The 19,019-nt window shown below is 36.0% G+C and overlaps 1 protein-coding gene across 1 annotated transcript in view; it reads right to left on the bottom strand.

Annotated features, from left to right (window-relative positions):
• PRKN (parkin RBR E3 ubiquitin protein ligase) overlaps positions 1-19,019 on the bottom strand; it is a 681,559-nt gene that overhangs the window by 540,033 nt on the left and 122,507 nt on the right. Inside the window, exon 2 of the mRNA XM_021544140.2 lies at positions 13,236-13,399. Coding sequence (XP_021399815.2) covers positions 13,236-13,399 — 164 coding nt within the window. The remainder of the gene's footprint in view (positions 1-13,235; positions 13,400-19,019) is intronic.

Genomic DNA, 19,019 nt, shown 5'->3' on the forward strand with positions numbered 1-19,019 from the left:
TTCTTATTGTACAAGCAACAAACCCATGGTTATTCATCTGTGTATATCTTCTGTGTTCATGGTTAGGACAGACAGGAAATACAGAATGGAGTTAAGTAGAATCAGTTACAAACTATGACAGTCCAAATGTAACTTTGAATTCCAAAACTAACAAAGATGGGATTTTTTTTTTTTCAATGGCAAGAAAAACTCTTTGTTTGGTTGTTATTTTAAAAACAAATATCAAGCAATCACAGAATTGTTAAGGTTGGAAGGAACCTTTGGGGATCTAGTCCAACTCCACTGTCAAGGCAGAGTCACCTTATGGGCATCCTAATGTATGTGTTCATCATTAACATATGCCTTTGCTTTCCAGTTCTGTTGTTTCCAAACCAACAGCTGAAAATTAACTGGGAGCAAGCTTTATGCATTAACCAGCCACATATTGCATAACAAAATGCACATCTTCCCAGTGAACTGAAAGGAAGACTGCTCTAGGCAGAAGGGAAGAATTGTAGCAGCACAGTTCTTCTGCACTCAGTTCAAAATGTGAACATTCCTTTATGTACAGCATTTGACCTTTCTTACATAAAAGTGAATAAATTGAAGAAGAGTAAAGCACAGAACTAACAAAAACATCAAAGCCCAGAAGTTTAAATGGAAGTTGGATAAAAAGGATTGCAAGTTTGACTCATACATTTTCAGCCCCAGGATAGGAAATCTGCAAAAACTGGTATGTGAGACCTCAGATCATCAACCTGAACTCTGCATTGGACAAAATCTTGACAGCAAACTCAACTGAAAACAACAAAAACAACAACCAAAAAGTTTGAATAAGAAGTGAATAAAGTAGGGTGTGCAGAAAGTGGACTTCTTGCACAGTCAGTGTACCTTGATTACAGAAGAACTGAAAAGGACCTCTCACTTAGTCTACATAAGAGTAGACTTAAATTCAAAAGCAGCAATATAGGCAGGTTGCACTGTAAGTCACTTGGACTCATAGCAGCAGGGTGTAGCAGCTCTTTCAGATCAAAATCAGCAGTCCACATCCCAGAATGAGTGGCTGCAAATTAATTAATGCATTCCAAAAAAATCAAGTCACATGGATATAAATTACTAATACAATGAAAAATGGTCAAAAAAAATTAGTATGAAAATATTTCTATCAGAAATATAAGTGAATGTCAGAAGTTTTTTCTGAGTCTTGCAGGAAGCTTCCAGCCTAACACAGCCAAATAAGTCATTGTCTTTAAATAACATTTTCCTCAATAAAATGGAAACAAAAAACAACCAAAAGTTACAGAACTATTATGATTATTGAGTTATAAAGACTATAAAAAGCATATTTCAGCTCCCTTGCTGTAGTGTAATGAAGTCAGGACATGACACAATACTTCAGCAACAGGACCTCTCATGCTATCCCCAGTATGCATCTTTTAAAAAAGCATTGGCATGCTGACAATTTCAAAAGGCACCTAACAAACCTACCACAAAGCAATTTCAAAGTGGGCAATGGCAAAACAAGCCTCCAAAGCAAACCTCATCCTTCTCTCACTTTAGGAAAGGTGATTTCCCTCTCAAATACTCTCTTCCTTTGGACTCTAATGCAACTTCTCTTAAGTAAGCACCACTAAAAACCCTGGTGTTGACTAATAGCCTCCAGTACAGCACAACTTTAAAATGGCAGGTAGTGGCCTAACTTGTGAGTTGGTTTATATTCTGCAGGGCTGTTACTGTTTTTTGCTGCTAGAAAAATTCAATTTTTAGTTTTAAGTATAAATACACAATACATCACACTAACTTACATTACAATGGAAGTAGCATGTCTCTAATGTAGTGAAACAACAGAACATATGGAAGTTTCCATAAAAGTGAACAAAATGAACTCTTTCTCCAGTTCTATATTTAATCTATTTATTGATAACTATTTTTTCAGTATTTTCTACAGCCCACTGGGGCCTTGCAAAGCCAATCCTTCTTTTTAATAGGAAAATAACATTTTGGAGAGATTTGAATTATGTCAGGAGATAAGTAATTCAAAGATTGCTTTATGACTGACACATATACACCCAGAGATGCAAGGAGATTAAATCCTGTGGCTACTTGAAGCATGAACCCATTCTGTGTCAATCTTCCTCCATTTGTCTCTGAAGACTGACACTGAGCATTGCTCACAAGTCAGAAATGCATCAATCCTTCAGAGAAACAGGAGAGAGCTTTCATTTGCATTCACTTAAATAGATGAGATCAGCAATGAATTCCATCGGAAATGAACACTTCTGGAGATGCTGTTTTTATTACCTCTGCAGTGATAAAGGATGGCATTTACAGAATGGTCCTCTGAAAAGCAAGTGCACAAATTATTGCAAGCATATAGTGTAGGTACTAACACTCTTATGTGTTACTGCATCCAGTTTCTCCAATCTTCTGAAATAAGAACTTGTAGTTCTAATTCCTAATAAGGCTAAATGCTTACTTGGCTGAATAGTGCTTATATGGCCAACATTTGTAGTTGAAAATACACCCCACCAAATCAATGGCTAGAGCTTCAACCTCCCCAAACCTGGTTTCCTATAACGGACTTAGAATTGCACACACTTCGGCCCTACATAATTCCTCAGTTGCTTTGATGGATTATAGGATAACCATTCCTAGTATCTGCCTTCAATAAAAATAGTAATAAATATTAAGTATACTGAGCAAGTTTAGTATTTTGTTTCAACTTAGTGTTGCAGGCAATGCATTCACTGCATAGCTCAAGTCAGGTAAATGAGCTGAAGTATTTCATAAATTGGTTTCCCAGACAATAGACCTGCATGGATTGCTGCTCTTCAATTTGGATTTTTATTTTAATCTCTTTTTTATTTTAATTTACTGAATAAATGTCTAGTATTCTTAATTTTTTAAAAAAATTATGATTTTGCAAGATAAAACTGTTTAGTCTTATCTGATGATAAGCGTAAAGAATCACATGATTCTGATTACTAAGTGGGTCTACCACATAAGGTTGATTTCTGTAATGTAATCACATCTCTTAAAAGTGATAACATGTTCATCTCTACTATTTTAGGTGCCAGACCTTAAACTTACTTCTTAATATTGTCCACAAATAGTCTTAAGTGATAGTGCAAGTGATATCAATGCACTGAAAATGTACCATTTGTTTTGTTTGTTTTGCTTTAGATAATGGGCTTGCTAGTGGTTACTGTCAATTCATATATTTTTGCAATTCAATTCCTTGCATTTCCATGCTTTTGCAGTCATCTATAGTATATCTCACCCTTTTTCTTATCTCTTGCTTTCCTGCCTAGTAGGACAAAGTACTCCGGTACTTCATGAGCCTTGCCATAAATTTTTTTCTTTGGCTGCTCATCAAATCACCACCTGTCTTGGTTTGACAAGGCAGGAGTCTGTGAAGGAGGGCAAAAGCCTCCTGTGCAATGGAGAAGGTAAACCCCCTCCCTCCGAATTACCAGGATTTTTAAATTAAAAGGCTCTCAGGCAAAGATATGGGAACGGGAGTAACAATTCTTTACTAGGAGAAAACTAGACAACAATTTAAAAAGGCAAATGCAATCGGTACAAACAAAACTAGTGATAAAGTCCACAACCTGAGGATTCGGGGTGTTGGTAGCAGTCCGGTTGAAATGATAGCTGCTCCTCTTGCAGTGGCTGATGAATTGCAGCTGAAGTGGTGATCTTTAGAAGGGTATAGTTTTCTCTGAAGATCTGGTGGCAGTTGGGGCCGGTCTTCCTCTGCGCCTGGGCCGCCTCTGAGCTCCGCTGCCGCCGCCTCACTGCGCTCCAGCCGCTTCTCTGAGAATTCCGCCGAAGGAGCTGCTTCTCTGGGAAATCCCGCAAAGAGAGAGCTGCTCCTCTGGGAATCCCGTAAAGAGAGAGAGAGCTGCTCTGTCCCCCAGAGGTACCACTTTATACAATAAAAGAGTGCTTGGCTTCCCCCTCTGGGTGGAGCATCTCACAATGGGATGGTGTTACGTTACCAGCCCTGCAAGTGAGTCAGTCAATGGCCCATTAACAAACCATTACCTCTTCGGAGCAAACCATTGTTCTTTGGAAGAGATAACAAACCTGCCCTTCAACAGATGGCAATTAGAATACAAGCTTATCTTACAACCCAGGACACCACCACATTTAGTAAAAATGGTGGTGATTAGTAAACAATATAAATAAGCATAATCTTCTTTGTCAAACTGTTCAGGTCTACCTGAAGCATTTTTATCTGAAATTCCCACAATTCTTCTAGACTTCTGATACTCAGCATGGCATGTGCATGTATCCTTTCTTCCCCTTGTTACCTATACTGTGCTGTGTTGTTGCACCACTTGCTCACTTCCTTTATTTGTCATAGCAAAAAAAAAAAAAAAAAAAATTAAATTCTTTTTAGAAAACTAACAAAGGTTTCCACTACTACTTAGTTCCAGAAACAAATACACTAATATTATAAAGCTAAACATCTTAGTACACTCATAAGAAAGGCACTGCAGTTTTCACTGTTAATAAAGAAGGGACACTTTCATAAAGAATAATGTTAAGAATGGTAAATATTCAATTGGTCACTTTAACTTATTTATTGCCATTTATGGTCTTTGAGACATTTTTGCTATAAGATTCTGTCAGTAGAAACATTAAGATGCTTTAAAATTGGATTGTTTCTTCCTTTCCTAAAGCTCTGACACTTTAAATTAGATGTGCTTAAACTGTAGTAATAAACACACTGCTGCAAGATAAATAGTAAACAAAGACCCAAAATTACCACCTAGGGTAATGAAAATAAGGCAGGAATAAAGGTTATATGATATCGGTTAAAGAGGTGAGTAGCTACTATTGTCTTTCCTTAAACATACTTCCATACATTTATTTTTTTGTATACACAATTTGCTGCATACCATGAAAGATACAAATGAATAGATTGCTATGTTAAAGATGGTACGGTAGCACAGTAAAAGTATTTTATAGGATAATTTGGTATGAGCTGCATAAGAAACAAATCATTAAGTCAGAGCTCTGGTATATCATGCATACCAAATATATGACAATAAAACATTTATATGCTTCCATCGTACTGTTTTATGTCAAATAGTTAATAGGGAAAAACTGTATTAGAAATGTTTTTGCAGTTTAAAGATGTTTCATTATTGGTATAACTTTTTTTTAATTATTATTTCTACCACAAAACTAGAAGATTGGGGGTTTTTCTATGTCTCTTCATGAGAAGTGTAACCTCATCACCCAAAATCTGTCAACATTTACTCACCTTTTCAAAATTACCTAAAATAAGGTGATGACCTTTTATACATTAGCACACATAGATATCTTGGTTTCATACAAGGAGATCAGGAAACAAGGAGGTCACCTGATGATACAGAAGCATATCACACAATAAAAGACAGAACTATGCATAGAAGGAAATTCCCACTCAATTGGCAGATAGAGTAGATCCACAAGGCAACTTTGTTTTGTCATTCTCTCCCCATTATTTCTTAGACTTAGCTGGTTTAATAGGCAACCGATATTGGATGGGAAGGGGATTTCAAAGTCCTGGAATTGATTGGGAAAAGCAGAAATGGAAGCAGGAAAAGTGGCTTGAACTGTGGGAAATTAATAATAAGAAAAGCAATACAAGTGAATAAAATACTGATTAATTAATTCAGAAACAACACTAAAAACTGGACTCCACAGCAATGGGAATCACACCCATAACTTCTATGGATGGAAGGTCCATCATTTCACACTAGCTGAGAAGCTTCCCCAGGACAGTAAGGATTTTGTGTGTTTGTAAGAGAAAAAGGGAGAGAGAAGAAGAGGGAGAGAATAAGTGACAGGGGAAATTAATGGGAGAGAAAACGAGAGGGAAAATACTGGCTCATAGAAAATCAGTGGTATAATTTTCACTAAATAAACAGAGCCAATATTTTACCTGAAAAAAATGAAAAAACAACCTGGTTTGTATATGAGGAAAATTATTCATTTGAGGAACAGGTACTTTTACTACTTTATTTAGTCTAAATGAAGAGACAAAATTGTATTGCTCTACTGTATTTCTAATTACTGTTTTTTTTAAAACACTTTACTTTCAAGTGAATAAGAAAACTTCAAGGAATTGTAAATGCATTGAGTGTTGCTCCAAGGATACATAAGGAAATACATACGTACTTTTGCTTCAACAACTCCTAAAATTATTGTCTTTCTCTTTGAGTCTGTACTAATGTTATTTTCCTTAGGATGAACCATTTTATTTACTTTCATGGGGCCTTTGCTATCATAATGCAACTCAGTTGTTTTTTTTTTTTTTTCCTCCCATCACACATAAAAGCCATGCCTCACAGGAATAATTCTGCATCCCCTAGAGTATGGAGGTTCATCTGTGATGAAAACTGTAACCATATATGAAACATTCAAGTTTCCCTCCAACATTTTCAATGACAATTAGTGCAAAACATTGAAAAATAAATAAGGGAAACCCAGAATGGTTAATTAAATAGCTCTGTGACCTTGATAATGACAAATATAAATGTATTACAGATGATATTTCAGAGAATCAGAGCTGTAAAGATTTAGATAAGTAGAATTAAAACAAAACCAAGAAATAATGGCAAGGAACCACATCCCACCTTTCCATTAAGGAGCATACCATATTGCTACCTGTTGTTTAAAAAAAAATCCAACACCTTCCATTCTTCCTTTACAATTTTATTTTCCTGAGACATTTTTAATGTTAAAAAAGAATTCACAGATACTCTGCCACAATTTCCCATTTCTTAATCCAGTAATTTCACTATGTAAAGTGTTAATCAAATCTTAATCTTTGCTCCTTTTTTTGAGACAATACAAATATTTGCAAATTATTGTTCTATTTCAGTTCTGAATTATGAAGTACATAGTCTCTATCGATACTTCCTTATAAATGTAGTCTAGTAGAACAATGAATACCCTCGTTTTTCCTTTAAGGGAAAGAAAGGAAAAAGGTAGAAAATATCTCTATTATTCTTCACCTTCTGTTTATTCAAGTACAGTTTTTAGTAATGATGTTCTGTATGCTAAACATTTTTTCACCAAAGCAATTCAGAAATGTGATGAATGAAAGATGTGGGCTGACCTTTCTTTTATGGTCATGATTTAGAGACTCATAAAAATTATTACTCACTGCCACCACTTTAACGACTACTACTTTTTAAAGTTTTTGCTTACACATTTTCTCTCCTGCAACCTAAAGATGGATCTAAAGTATAAAATGGACAGCATTATAAACATATTAATTGAGTTATACTCATGACAATGGGAAAAGACTCAACAAGTGTCTGCCTAATGCAAGTATGTAGGTGGAAAACAAAAGGCACATCTAATATTGGGGCAATTTTCAAGATAATTTTGTTCTGAAATGCTATATATGTCCTGAAAAGAACTAGAGTGTTTTGCCAGAGGAGTTTCTTATCAGCATAATGCATTTCATGCAAGCACTACTGCAGTTTCTCTCTGTCAGACCCACACAAAGCAACTGCTTTTTCAAAAATATATTTCACAAAATTCTCTTAATGGCCTCAATAGAGTGAATTTTAATAGACTAAGAGAAATTAATTTTAAGTAAAATTCATCTGTTGCCTGAACATGTTAGAACATAAAGAAAGTAATAACAACTATCCATGGAATAAGAATTAATTCAATAGATTCACAACTTACTTAAACTGTCAGCAAAGGGAAAAACAAGATAAACTCATATTTAGAAATTTAGAAATTAATCTAAAAGAGCAGCATAGGTCATACAAAAATAGTATGAGTCAGTATAAGAACACTGGCACCAACCTCCCTATTCCAGGGATCCTTGAGCCAGACTCAGCAGACAATACAGAATACATCTAGGCACCAAAACCTAGGTACATCTAGAAATTAAGACCACATTTGCACTGAGTGCACACTGAAGAAAGTTTGCACTGATAATCCTGTCACATTTTAATCAATCATCAGCAGGCCAGCAAAAACACATCAAGAAAATTCAGAAGAATCAAGAAGGACACATAAAATTTTAAGGCTATATTAGAATCTGTAGCCCTCAACACAAAGAGCCCACTCACTTTTTGAAAGTTGAATATTTTTCATAGTCTTCTAATTTCAGAAAAAACTTAGCATAAAAAGAATAGAATACAAGTGCATTTAAAAGCAGAATGGAAATGTGTTTCTGGGATTGAAGGTCTCATCTATAAATGCAATTAGACTTTGATCTGCTAGAACAATTATGAGCAGTGTATCCTCTTTCTTAATTTTACACAATTTTACAGGAAGATCTTTCCAATATTCTGTATTCATGACAACCTTCTGAAAGAATTCCTATTTTTGGGTCTATACTAATTAGTTACTTCTAGTCATTCCAAAGTGAACTGTAATCAGCAGGGAGCTCTTTGGAAAGTCGAAACACAGAAAATACTTCAGAAAGTAACAATACAGAAAATCTGGAGACCTGAGCTAGCCCTGGCTTAGTATCACAGTAAATATGGCTCTGTGGTACTTTCCACATGCACTGTATGTAATACCATCAGGCCAAACACAAGTCTTGGAAACTTTTATTCAACACATCTCTGTTGTCACAGTGAGTCTATAGCTGTCAAAAGTGTGAATAGGAAAAAAAAAAAAAAACCAAAAACAGGTAAACCAAGAGTGAACAGTACTGCCATCCTCTCATTTTGCCAAGCCCACATTATCTGGCAACACAGATGTAGCATCTCTAGATTTCCCTGTTAGTATAATATACCTAAGTACAACTCAGCTAGCTTTTCCTGTTTTGAAGAAGTACAACACACATCTCTTCCAGCTTTACAAGAAAAAAAAGACTCATAGATCAATCAAATATTGACCAAAAATACTGATTTAAACACGCACATACATAAAATGATTTTTTTATCTTTGAATTTCACATATGATGATTGATTTAGTCAGTTTGTCTATGGGCAATTCTCTACAAACAGCATTTAAGTATGCAAATGTTGGCTCAACAGTATTCTGTAACCCACAAAACTGCTGAGTATCAAAGTTGTTTCTGTGAGTGGTTTGGTATCCTATATATAAAAGTGTAGCACAAAGCAGCAACTACGTCAAAAGACCCAATCTAATCTTAGCATTCAGTACTTTATAATTGCACATGGGTATTTTTTCCTGTTTAGGGACACATTTTGCTCTGTCACTTGGTTTCTTCTTTGAACCCTCATTAAAATGAAACAAGGCAATATAAGAACTACTGGAAGCTCTGTGCTTAGAGAGCGGGAAGGTTGCTATACATTTATGTACATAAGGTCCTTCTTCAATGAAATGCAATATTCCATTGTTCAGTTGTTCCATTGTTCCATTCTGTAACCTGTTCCTGATAAAAGACAGGACCATTTCTCCCCATCACTTCTTTTTTCCCTCCTCTGCATAGATGATCATCTATGTTGCTACTACAATTGTGCTATTCCTTTTTTCTCATTTTCAGTTATGTTTATGAGCTCACAGTATTTAACAATAACTTCTAGGCATGCTTCAAGGTTTTTTGAATGTATCTATCAATTATTTTAGGCAAGCACCTATATGGATGGGTGCAGTTAAAATCAAATTCACGTGAAACCTATGCTCCACACCTCAAGCCTATGCTGTAGCCAAATGCAAGCTAACACTGACTCAGAAGCTGTCTCAGGGGAGCACAGCTGTTAGCACAAAACTAATAAGACTGCTACTTAACACATGCTTAGTCCTTTTCTGTTTTAAAAAACAGTATTTTCTAGCTTTACCTTATAGAGGAAACACTGTCTAAAAGAAATGGTACATAATTGGGAAACAACTTAATTCTATTCCCTGATTGAGGACAAGCTAAGCTACTGATTCCCATCCCATCATTTGTCTGCTTTATTCATTTACACTATAAGGTCTGCAAGGAAGGGAGTCTCTCCTGCAAACTCTTCGCAGGAACTGTAAAGAACTCCTTTACACAAGAGGACTCCAAGTCCTCCAAGAAAGAGGAACTCTGTACTAATATAATAGTACTGCTATTATCAGTAGTAACTTTTAAATTGCTCACACTGAGCAAGATTGTTTATCAGTACATACTACAGACTTTACTACCAGAAGCAATGACAATACTATATGCAGTCGCCTCCTGTTAGAACACTTCAAGGTCCCTGATATGCAGTTACCTCCTGTTTATTTTGTTGGTGACTCTGTTACGGTTCTGTTCTTCTTTCCATCTTAGGACTGCTACAGGAAGATCTTTCCACTATTCTTCCATACTCATGACAATCTTGAAAGAATTCCTAATTTTTGGGTCTATATTAATTAATTACTTTTATTCATTCCAAAGTGAACTGTAATCATCAGGGAGCTCATTATTATTCTTTGGAATGTTTAGTACACTTAAGTGACACTGCTTGCTAGGCTTTCAGGAATCAGCTTATTGCTCTAATTCCTTCTTATGAGATTCAAATTTGCAGGTCTCATTCTTCATCCAGTCATTACCAATCTTTGCTTACCATGGCTCTAATTTCACTACTTGTCCCTTAGTCACTAGCTCAGATACTGATCTCCCCTGTGTACAGTGGAATCAGTGTCTGATCTTCTTTTCTTTTTTCAAGGAAAAAAGACCTATCTGTGGTACCAAATTAAATGTCTCCACACATATTTCTCTTCTATCCCTCCTACAATTTTTTTACTGTTGTTGATATTAAATTAGTTATTTAAGATCCGACTTGACACTTTCTTTCTAATAATAATTTCTCTTTAACATCTCTCAGTTTCAGCTTCATTTATTTTTTACAAATTTCACCTACCAGGAATGATTTTTCTTTCTCTCCAAACAAAAAAACAAACACAGATTTCACATTCTCAGTTATGTTTTGTATTGGCTGCCTGAGATTCTAAGATAGCTGCCAAGCCAAATCTAGTTGTTCTGTGAGCTGTGAAATAAATACAGTTTACTGTCCTGGAGTATTTCCTATATCCCTGCCCTATACTCCTGCAATTACTGCAGCTTTTCTCATGTCCTCTATAATCTCATTATCTGTAATATAATCAGTTCTTTTTTCTGACTCTAGGTTCTTCCACAATACCTTGGGCAAATAAGTTCAGAAGCAGTTTACAAAAAATAGAAGGACAAAATTATTTTACCAGAAATTTTAAGCTATTGTAAAATGAAATAATTTAAAGCATCAGCTGATTATTTTGCATCCAAATCCACAGATCTAGAAAACAAGAGTTAGTTAATTTGCTCATATTTGATGTTAATTCTGAAACTAGAGATGCAACATAAATGCCAGCAGTTAGTATTTCACTAGCACACTGGTATTTTCTGCAAAAAACCCAGCCAGCTTACCACAGGAACCCAAACTCCTCAAATACTCAACTCTTCTTGCACTGACAAATTTCCAAGATGAATAAATATAAACAATTAAAAGAAAAAAAATAAACACAGCAGCAAACTAGAACACATTCAAATATGTAGAATAAAAACAAAGTTGACACATGTTGATTATATTAATCAGTGCAATATTTAAGACACCTAAACACAAAAGTATGAATTGTACCACCTGAAACAATTTTTTTCCTGATTTAGAAACCAAACGTCTAAGCAACGAATCTGGATCCAGTTTACTAAATAATAGGAAGTCTTGACTAGATATTATAATTATGACAAAACAAGGAAATTACATAATCAAGAAGTCCATATATATCTGGAACACCTTGTTTAATTTACCCTGGCAACAGACTGTATGCTGTAGCCAACAACAAACTTGGTTGCAAGTGTCAAACTGGGCTGAAAATCTGTGTTTCCTGCTGACACAAAATGGCAGTAATACCAACACCTGCAGCTAGACAGGAAAAGTGAAGTAGTTCAGAAGCTTCTGACAGAAAAACACAGATACTCCTATCTAGCAACTTGCAATTGACAGCTTCTGAAATTCACATGACTTTTTTTTTTATTCTTACACTTTTATATATATGTTTTCACAGGTATGTGGAGCACACTGCAGGTATGCATCAACACTATTTACAGCTGATGCACTGGAGACTGACAGCAATTCACATTTGTTTGTGAAATTTTCCGCATTTCTTTCCACCTTTCTTTGTGTGCTGGAATTCCCTAAAGCCCTTTGCAAAGCAACAAATACCATACCCAAGGACAAACAGCAATAGGACATCAATACCATAGTGAGTTTCTGTACTCAGAAAGCACTACTAGCAGCCATTCTGAGCACAACAATATGTCTGAAATGTGAGTACAAATTAATCTGAATAGTTCTACATGTGAGGGATCTTTTATGCAATCACCTGCACTACTATAGGTTGCCTCTGCAGCTCTTTGATACCACTGTAGAAGGATGGCAATTTCATTAAATCAGTATTTGTACTATGCTAAAAGGCCATTTAGATTTCCCCCAGTTTCCCAATTGTCTTAAATGTGTGATCTTATGCTAAACCCTGGCTATTGGAGTGAACTGACAAATGCAAACACAGAGTACAGAAAACTATTTATAAAGCAACTACAGCTGCACTGGTAGCAGTAGCAAAGAGCAACTTGAACCTATCTTTCAGTGCTTCTTACTACTCACTACAGATGAACAGTCCTCTGCATTTATTGAAGAGAACGGTTTGCTAATCTTCAAGAGCTGAAATTGAGATACCTACTTACAGCCGCTCTTCTGTGCTCCCTGCTCCTCTTTTAGCTTCACACATTTACGAGTTCAGTGGTTTGGAGAACACTTTTGTGGGCTTTCTGATCTGGAACCACCCCTCCAGCATCACACACCTTTGCAGGCACAGCAGCACACGGCACAGCAGCAGCCGTGTAGCTATCCTCCAGGGGTCACAATTGGGTTACAAATTCTATAAAATGTGATGACTGTGCAGCCTGATTTAGAGCAATTTATTCACATCCTTCTTCATTAAGATTCAAATGGAATAAGTAAGATAGAAATTGAACAGATACAGAAATTGTGCATGGCTTGCTTCTGTAGTCAGTAAACATTTATTCACTAGGCACAGCTCTCTCTCATGCTCTCTCTCTCGTTTTCTCTCTTTCCCTACCCTTCCTGCTTGCTGTTTTAATGCATAATTAAGAAGGTCAGAATTAATGAAGCAGTGTGGAGTAAAGTTCAAGGAATCCCCAGGCACTATTTATTTTATTAGATCTCAGGCATGAACATCAGATTGGCAGCATTAGAGGCAGAGGCAGTGTAGCTGGCAGCAGTCCAGGCGAGAAACTACCAAGGGATTCTTACCTGCAGTGTCAAGTCATTGCAGAGCTCCCTCCCTGCAAAAATCACCCGCAGCTGGTCAGCTGGAACTCCCTGTCGCTGGGCAACTGCCTCCTTCAGCTGGAGGATGCTGGAATCTGAACCAACCTCCACGGGGAAGCCATGGCTGGAGTTGAACCTGACAAACACTGAAAAAGAGCAAAAGATGTTTTTAAGCAAGGGTTTCTCATTACATATTTATACTAGAATGACAGCAAGAGACTTACTCTTCAATTACAGGAAGCATTTACTATTTTCAGAGGAAAGCTATTAATACTCCAGTGTGGTGTTTTTAACCCCCTCATGTAATAGTTAGTGACCAATACATAAAACCCACGTGTTTCCCCTTGGCAGTATTAGAAACGACATAGAACATTTAGAATCAAAAGAAACTGGCTAGGCAGCTGTCCAAGTAGTCACTGCCTGGCACAACAGATTTTAAGTTCAGTCCTAACCTTCAAAGGCACAGGGCACATGCATTTTCTGTGCCCCTCGCACACTTCCCCAACACATAAATAAATGCAGGAAACTGAGGTATGCTCTGGAGTCAAAATACATTAAACAAGGGAAAACAATTCCTTGTTACAAGGTAAAGCACAGTCATACAGACTAGTTTCCCACAAATATAATTCTACAGAAGATAATGATGGAGAAGAAATCACATGCTAGAAGAAATCAGAACCAAAGAATTCTGTATCTGGGAGTGTTGTATTACAGCACAGTCTTTTCAGAGTTCACTAAAATATCTGCAGTACATAACTCCTGTCAGCATCCACCTTCAGTGCAGAAAATCACTACTGCACCAGTCATATCATTTTTAGAGCTGCAGCAACTGGTTTATACACCCAGAGAAGCCTGGCAAACAAACTCATAAGCTTCCTGCCATTCAGCTAGCAGAGCTGTTTTTCATAAGAAGCCTGAATGTGCTTGTTGAGCCCTTGGTTAGGGGAATGACTGCAAGACCTATGAAACAAGAAAAAAACCTCGTTACATCCATATCAGTCACAGAGGTTGTATGTACAGTCGACATGTCCCCAGTGGACTGCTTCGACCAATACCTTCACAGGCAGGAAGCAAAGGAATTAGCAAAACTCAATATAAAACAAAAAATCATTATATCAATTATACCTGTCACCAAAACTACCTGGGTATTGATTGCAACAACCAGTCTTTTTAAAGATTTATTTCTTATTCCCACTACAATGTTTTAGCTGAAGATGTTACTCCTTTGGACTTTTGTTGACTGACAGAAGCATAAACTCAAAAGTACTTATAGAGTTTAAAGAAATAACTATTTTTAAAACTAAAAATAGGAGTCTTGTTATTTTTCCAATGTACAGTCTACCACACAGCTCCAAAGGTGTCAGATCCTTTAAGAACATTTGAATATGGCTGAGGTTGCTACCATTGTTTTTCTCAGTCACCGATGTTGTAAGTATTTGCAATTTCACATCTTCAATTCAGATCTGGCTTTAAGGGAGAAGGCCATATTCCAATAAAATTATATGCAACATTTTAAGTTTTGTACTTGAAAGTACCCTCTCAATGCACTAAAATTCAGGGTAAGATCACACAATACAGCGTTAGGCAGGTGCCCTGCAATGTGTAATGCATCTTCCTGCAGTACATCTCGTTATGGGGTTTGATTTCTATTAAAGGGTGCTCTGGAAAAAAACTGTGCAAGTTGTATATTCAGACTGTTCAGAAGAATTAGTGGAATTTGAATTTTATTTTGATAACAGTTTGGAGACCAAAGGAGGATGTAAATGACAAAAAGTAGTTACAGCCAATGGCAATTGAACATTTCCCATCTTTTTAGGAACACACAATGCTCAACTGTAAATAAAATTATCCCTGCCGATAGCAAAATACATAGTTAAATCCATGGGGATTATATTTTTTAATATATAACTATATATATGTCTATATATATTTTAATATATTTATATAGAAATGTTCACATATGCACATAAAATGCATATATGTGTATCTCCAAAGAGCTCTTCCTAACAAATACATAACCCTCTTTCTCTATAGTCTTGCAACAGTCAATGCTATTGCTTTTGGAAATGAAAAAATAAAAAAAAAACCAGTCAGCAGATACAGTGACTGCAATTCAAATGTGGTGATAAAAGAAAAGTGCTTGATAAAAGAAGTATAAGAACAGCACCATTTAAAATAATTGCACAGTGGTATTCACATATTTACTTTTAAAGGCAGTATAAACCAAACACACTTACTGGAAGTGTAAGTCAAGTTTGCAAATCCTTCTCTCTAAATAAATTTATTTTTATTTAGTTGCAACAGGTAACTCCTCCTCCCAGTATGAATGAGGTACCAGAAATTTAGTCTCACAATTCTTACCACAAGCAAGCATGGGAAATGAGTGTGAGTGCATAATTTTGCACTTCACAGCACAGAAGCCTGAAGAGCTAACTTGGAAAAAAAAAAGTTAAAATTCCAAATTGCTTGCTGGAAAAATCTAAGCCACAAATATTTTGCCCTTAAGCACTTTTATTCTATTATATAGTCTGCTATCCAGCAACTCTTTTTAATGCAAAAGAACAGAACAGACCTTTGTTCACGTGCACAGAGCATAAAAAGATTGAAACAAACCTTCAGTCTGTGAAATAAAAACAGAATTTCATTAATATAATATTTCAAGCTTTTTAGGAAAAATAAACTTATTTTCTTTTTGACATTTCACCTCAAAAAAGGAATAATCAATACCAAGTTGATATTCTTAACAACACACGTTATTCAAAAGTTCTCAGGTGAACTTGTGCAGACACTCCAGACCTCTTTTAAACAATACATATGTTGAAAAGACTTAGAATATAAAGTTTGTCCACTGAAATTTAAATAAATATTGACTTAACAGGAGACAAGAGAATCTACCTGAGGCCTAAATTGTTGGCAGAAATCCAAAAGAAATAAACAGAGTTACTCAGACACAAGTACATGGGGAAGGTATGTAGGGGAGTTGCAGAATTTCAGTGAAGGTTGGAAGAAACCTTGGAGGCAGGAATCCGTGCTGGAATCCCAACAGGCCACATTCCAGAGTCCTGGGATTCAGCAGCCTGTCTTCTTTGGCAAATCCTATCAAAAGATCCAAAGCCTTAATCCCCATTGTTATTAATCCAACAGATTTTCCAGTTGTTAATGGAGAAGGCAAATGTAAAATATTGGAGAAGCTTAGGCCTTGCCTGTGAACAAACTGTGAAGGCAGAGTCTTGATACAAAGCAACAGAAGGAACTGCGACAAGAATGAAAGGAAGCTTGTAGACAGCTTTACATTGCTGCATGCAGAACACAAATTTCCTTTTTAGTTTTGACATTAAATAGCCAATTATTTTTCTTCCAAAAGTAACGAATTTCACAATTCTGTTTTATAGCACACCAAAGAAAAGCTATAATATAAATGTATAATATAAATGTATCATTCGTGGCAAAAGAATGCACATATTTAAATTTAAGATCTTCATATATTCAAATTCCCTATTCTTCCTATGGATTAAGAAAAATGTAACAAAAGTTTAGTCTAAAGACAGTGCAAAGTATGGGAAACTTTTCTGGTTTTTTAAAAGCCCTTTCTCTATGGAGGTCAGGCAAGAAGACCTTTGACATGTTATTTTCCTAAGACTGGGGGGAAAAAAAAAATCTTGTGGCAATATATGTCTATGGTGATCAGATCTCTTTTCCTCAGCACATGACTTGAGAACACAACTCTTCTTAGCTCAAAAACCTACATCTAGACTACTTCACACTTGAAAGTATTTTCCTGTCCTTTTCAGTATTAAATTTCTCATAAACTGTGATTAATAATTTATCCAGTATAGTTAAACCAGCTTAGTACAGATTAAAACCAGAATTCACAGAAAGGATAAGTAAAACGAGAGAAGGTAGGAACTGAGACAACATAAAATCCTTGCCTCCTGATAAAGTAGTGTAGAAATGTGCTGGAAGTCTCCCTATTACTACATAACTGTGTATCACATCTCAAGGTACAGGATGAAGATAACTGTTCCAAGTATCTTTTTTATTTCAGTGAATAAAATAAAAACATATATAACATATTTTTCATATCCCTGTGGCTTCTGCATCTTCAATCATACAAGATATTGTTCTAGTATTTTAATCTTTAGACTCATTTAGTATTAGATACATTTGTGGATGCTTTATAAACCCCAGTCAATATCAGTTGCTACCTGGAATTTCTACTACCTAAATTGTAGAAATGCAACTGTAGAATTTATGCAGCCTGAGAAATTAGCAGCACAGCACAAGATAATGGGATGGCACTAAATCTTATTCCACAACTTTTTATTGTTATTACCTGGTGCTAGGGGAACTGAAAAAAGGGGGAAAAGTAAAGCAAAATACTAAAGAAAACAAAACATGGAAAAATATGGGTTGAAGATACTCTGCAAGCTGAGGTTAGAACTGGAAAGGAATAAGTCAGAGTTGTGTCAGACTTGTATTACACCATCAGTTTGCACATACTAATGAAAGTCCAATCAAATGGTTAAACAACTTTGTGCAAAGTTCTTTGAACTTTGACTTTCCACAGCAGCTTAAGCAGCCTGGAAGTGACATGGTCCTTTTCTTCACATATCTGTGCATTTAAGCTCTGCATTGGAATAGGAGACCTTCCCAACACCTTTAGTTCCTAAGAGCACTGGAGAGCAGGGTAGCTCAGTCATCTCCACTTTAGATTCTACCCTACTTCCACTACATCAAGTCCCACTTTGGAGGCTGTCACTGTCGTGAAGCTCTGGCCAACTGCCTTGCCTGATTTTCTCTTTCACATAAACATGTGATAAAATTTCAGTCATTAGAATAATGACTATGTCATTATCAGTCCCACAGCAATTCATGTATCTGTTTCATCAATTAGCAAAAATATACTTAGCACTCTCCAAGAAAACTCTCAAATAGATGTCTTTTCATCAAAAAGTTGCCAAATTCCAGCAATGTGGAGCCAAGTTGAGATAGTAGGATCCCGAGTCTTGATGCCCTTGATTAGTATAATTTTGCCAAAAATTCCCTCCTTAGAGAAGGAAATCCAACCCTAGAACCTCTGCTGTCTACACAAGGAGGAAGATAGTGTCTGAGGAATAAATGATTTCACACATTTCAGTCCATATGGCTGAAAATCAACAGCTCCAAAACTACCTCAAGCTGAGTGGGTTGCTGTTGCAGCTATCAATGCATTGGTATGACATTTTCCTGGAAAAATGCCTTGATGTGTGTTTTGCAGCAGGTCCAGAGTGACAGGTATATGCAATGAAGTTAACCCTGACTTAATGTGTTCCCACTCACTGCTAAGCCATGGAAAGATTAGGTCTCCTCCATCACTGCATTTGTGAAATAAAATTAATGTACATTAATGTAAGCCAACTTCACAGCCGCAGCAGAAAAAGAGCCTACACAGGCAATAAGTGGCAAGTCATTAAGCTGGAGTAATTTGGTTGCTTCTAATCATTTGTAAATTACCTTCACCTAACAAATGATTTTATGATGTAGTCACACAGAGTGATGTAGTCTAAAATAAAAAACGTCTATAAAACCTCATCCTTGGTGAAAGGAATAGACTCTCAGGAAAACATCTTTAGTGCTGGCTAACACCAAATGAATATCATAAAAAAAACTTCCTTGATCTTAAACTAAAATTTTAAGATTTTGATTTCTGATAGTTTTTTTTTTGTTTTTTTTTTTTACTTTTAAAATAAAAATAACAAGAGGCTTTTATTCAAACTACTGTTTAGG

The sequence above is a fragment of the Lonchura striata genome, chromosome 3 (genome assembly GCF_046129695.1).
Source record: "Lonchura striata isolate bLonStr1 chromosome 3, bLonStr1.mat, whole genome shotgun sequence".
NCBI classification, from domain to species: Eukaryota; Metazoa; Chordata; class Aves; order Passeriformes; family Estrildidae; genus Lonchura; species Lonchura striata.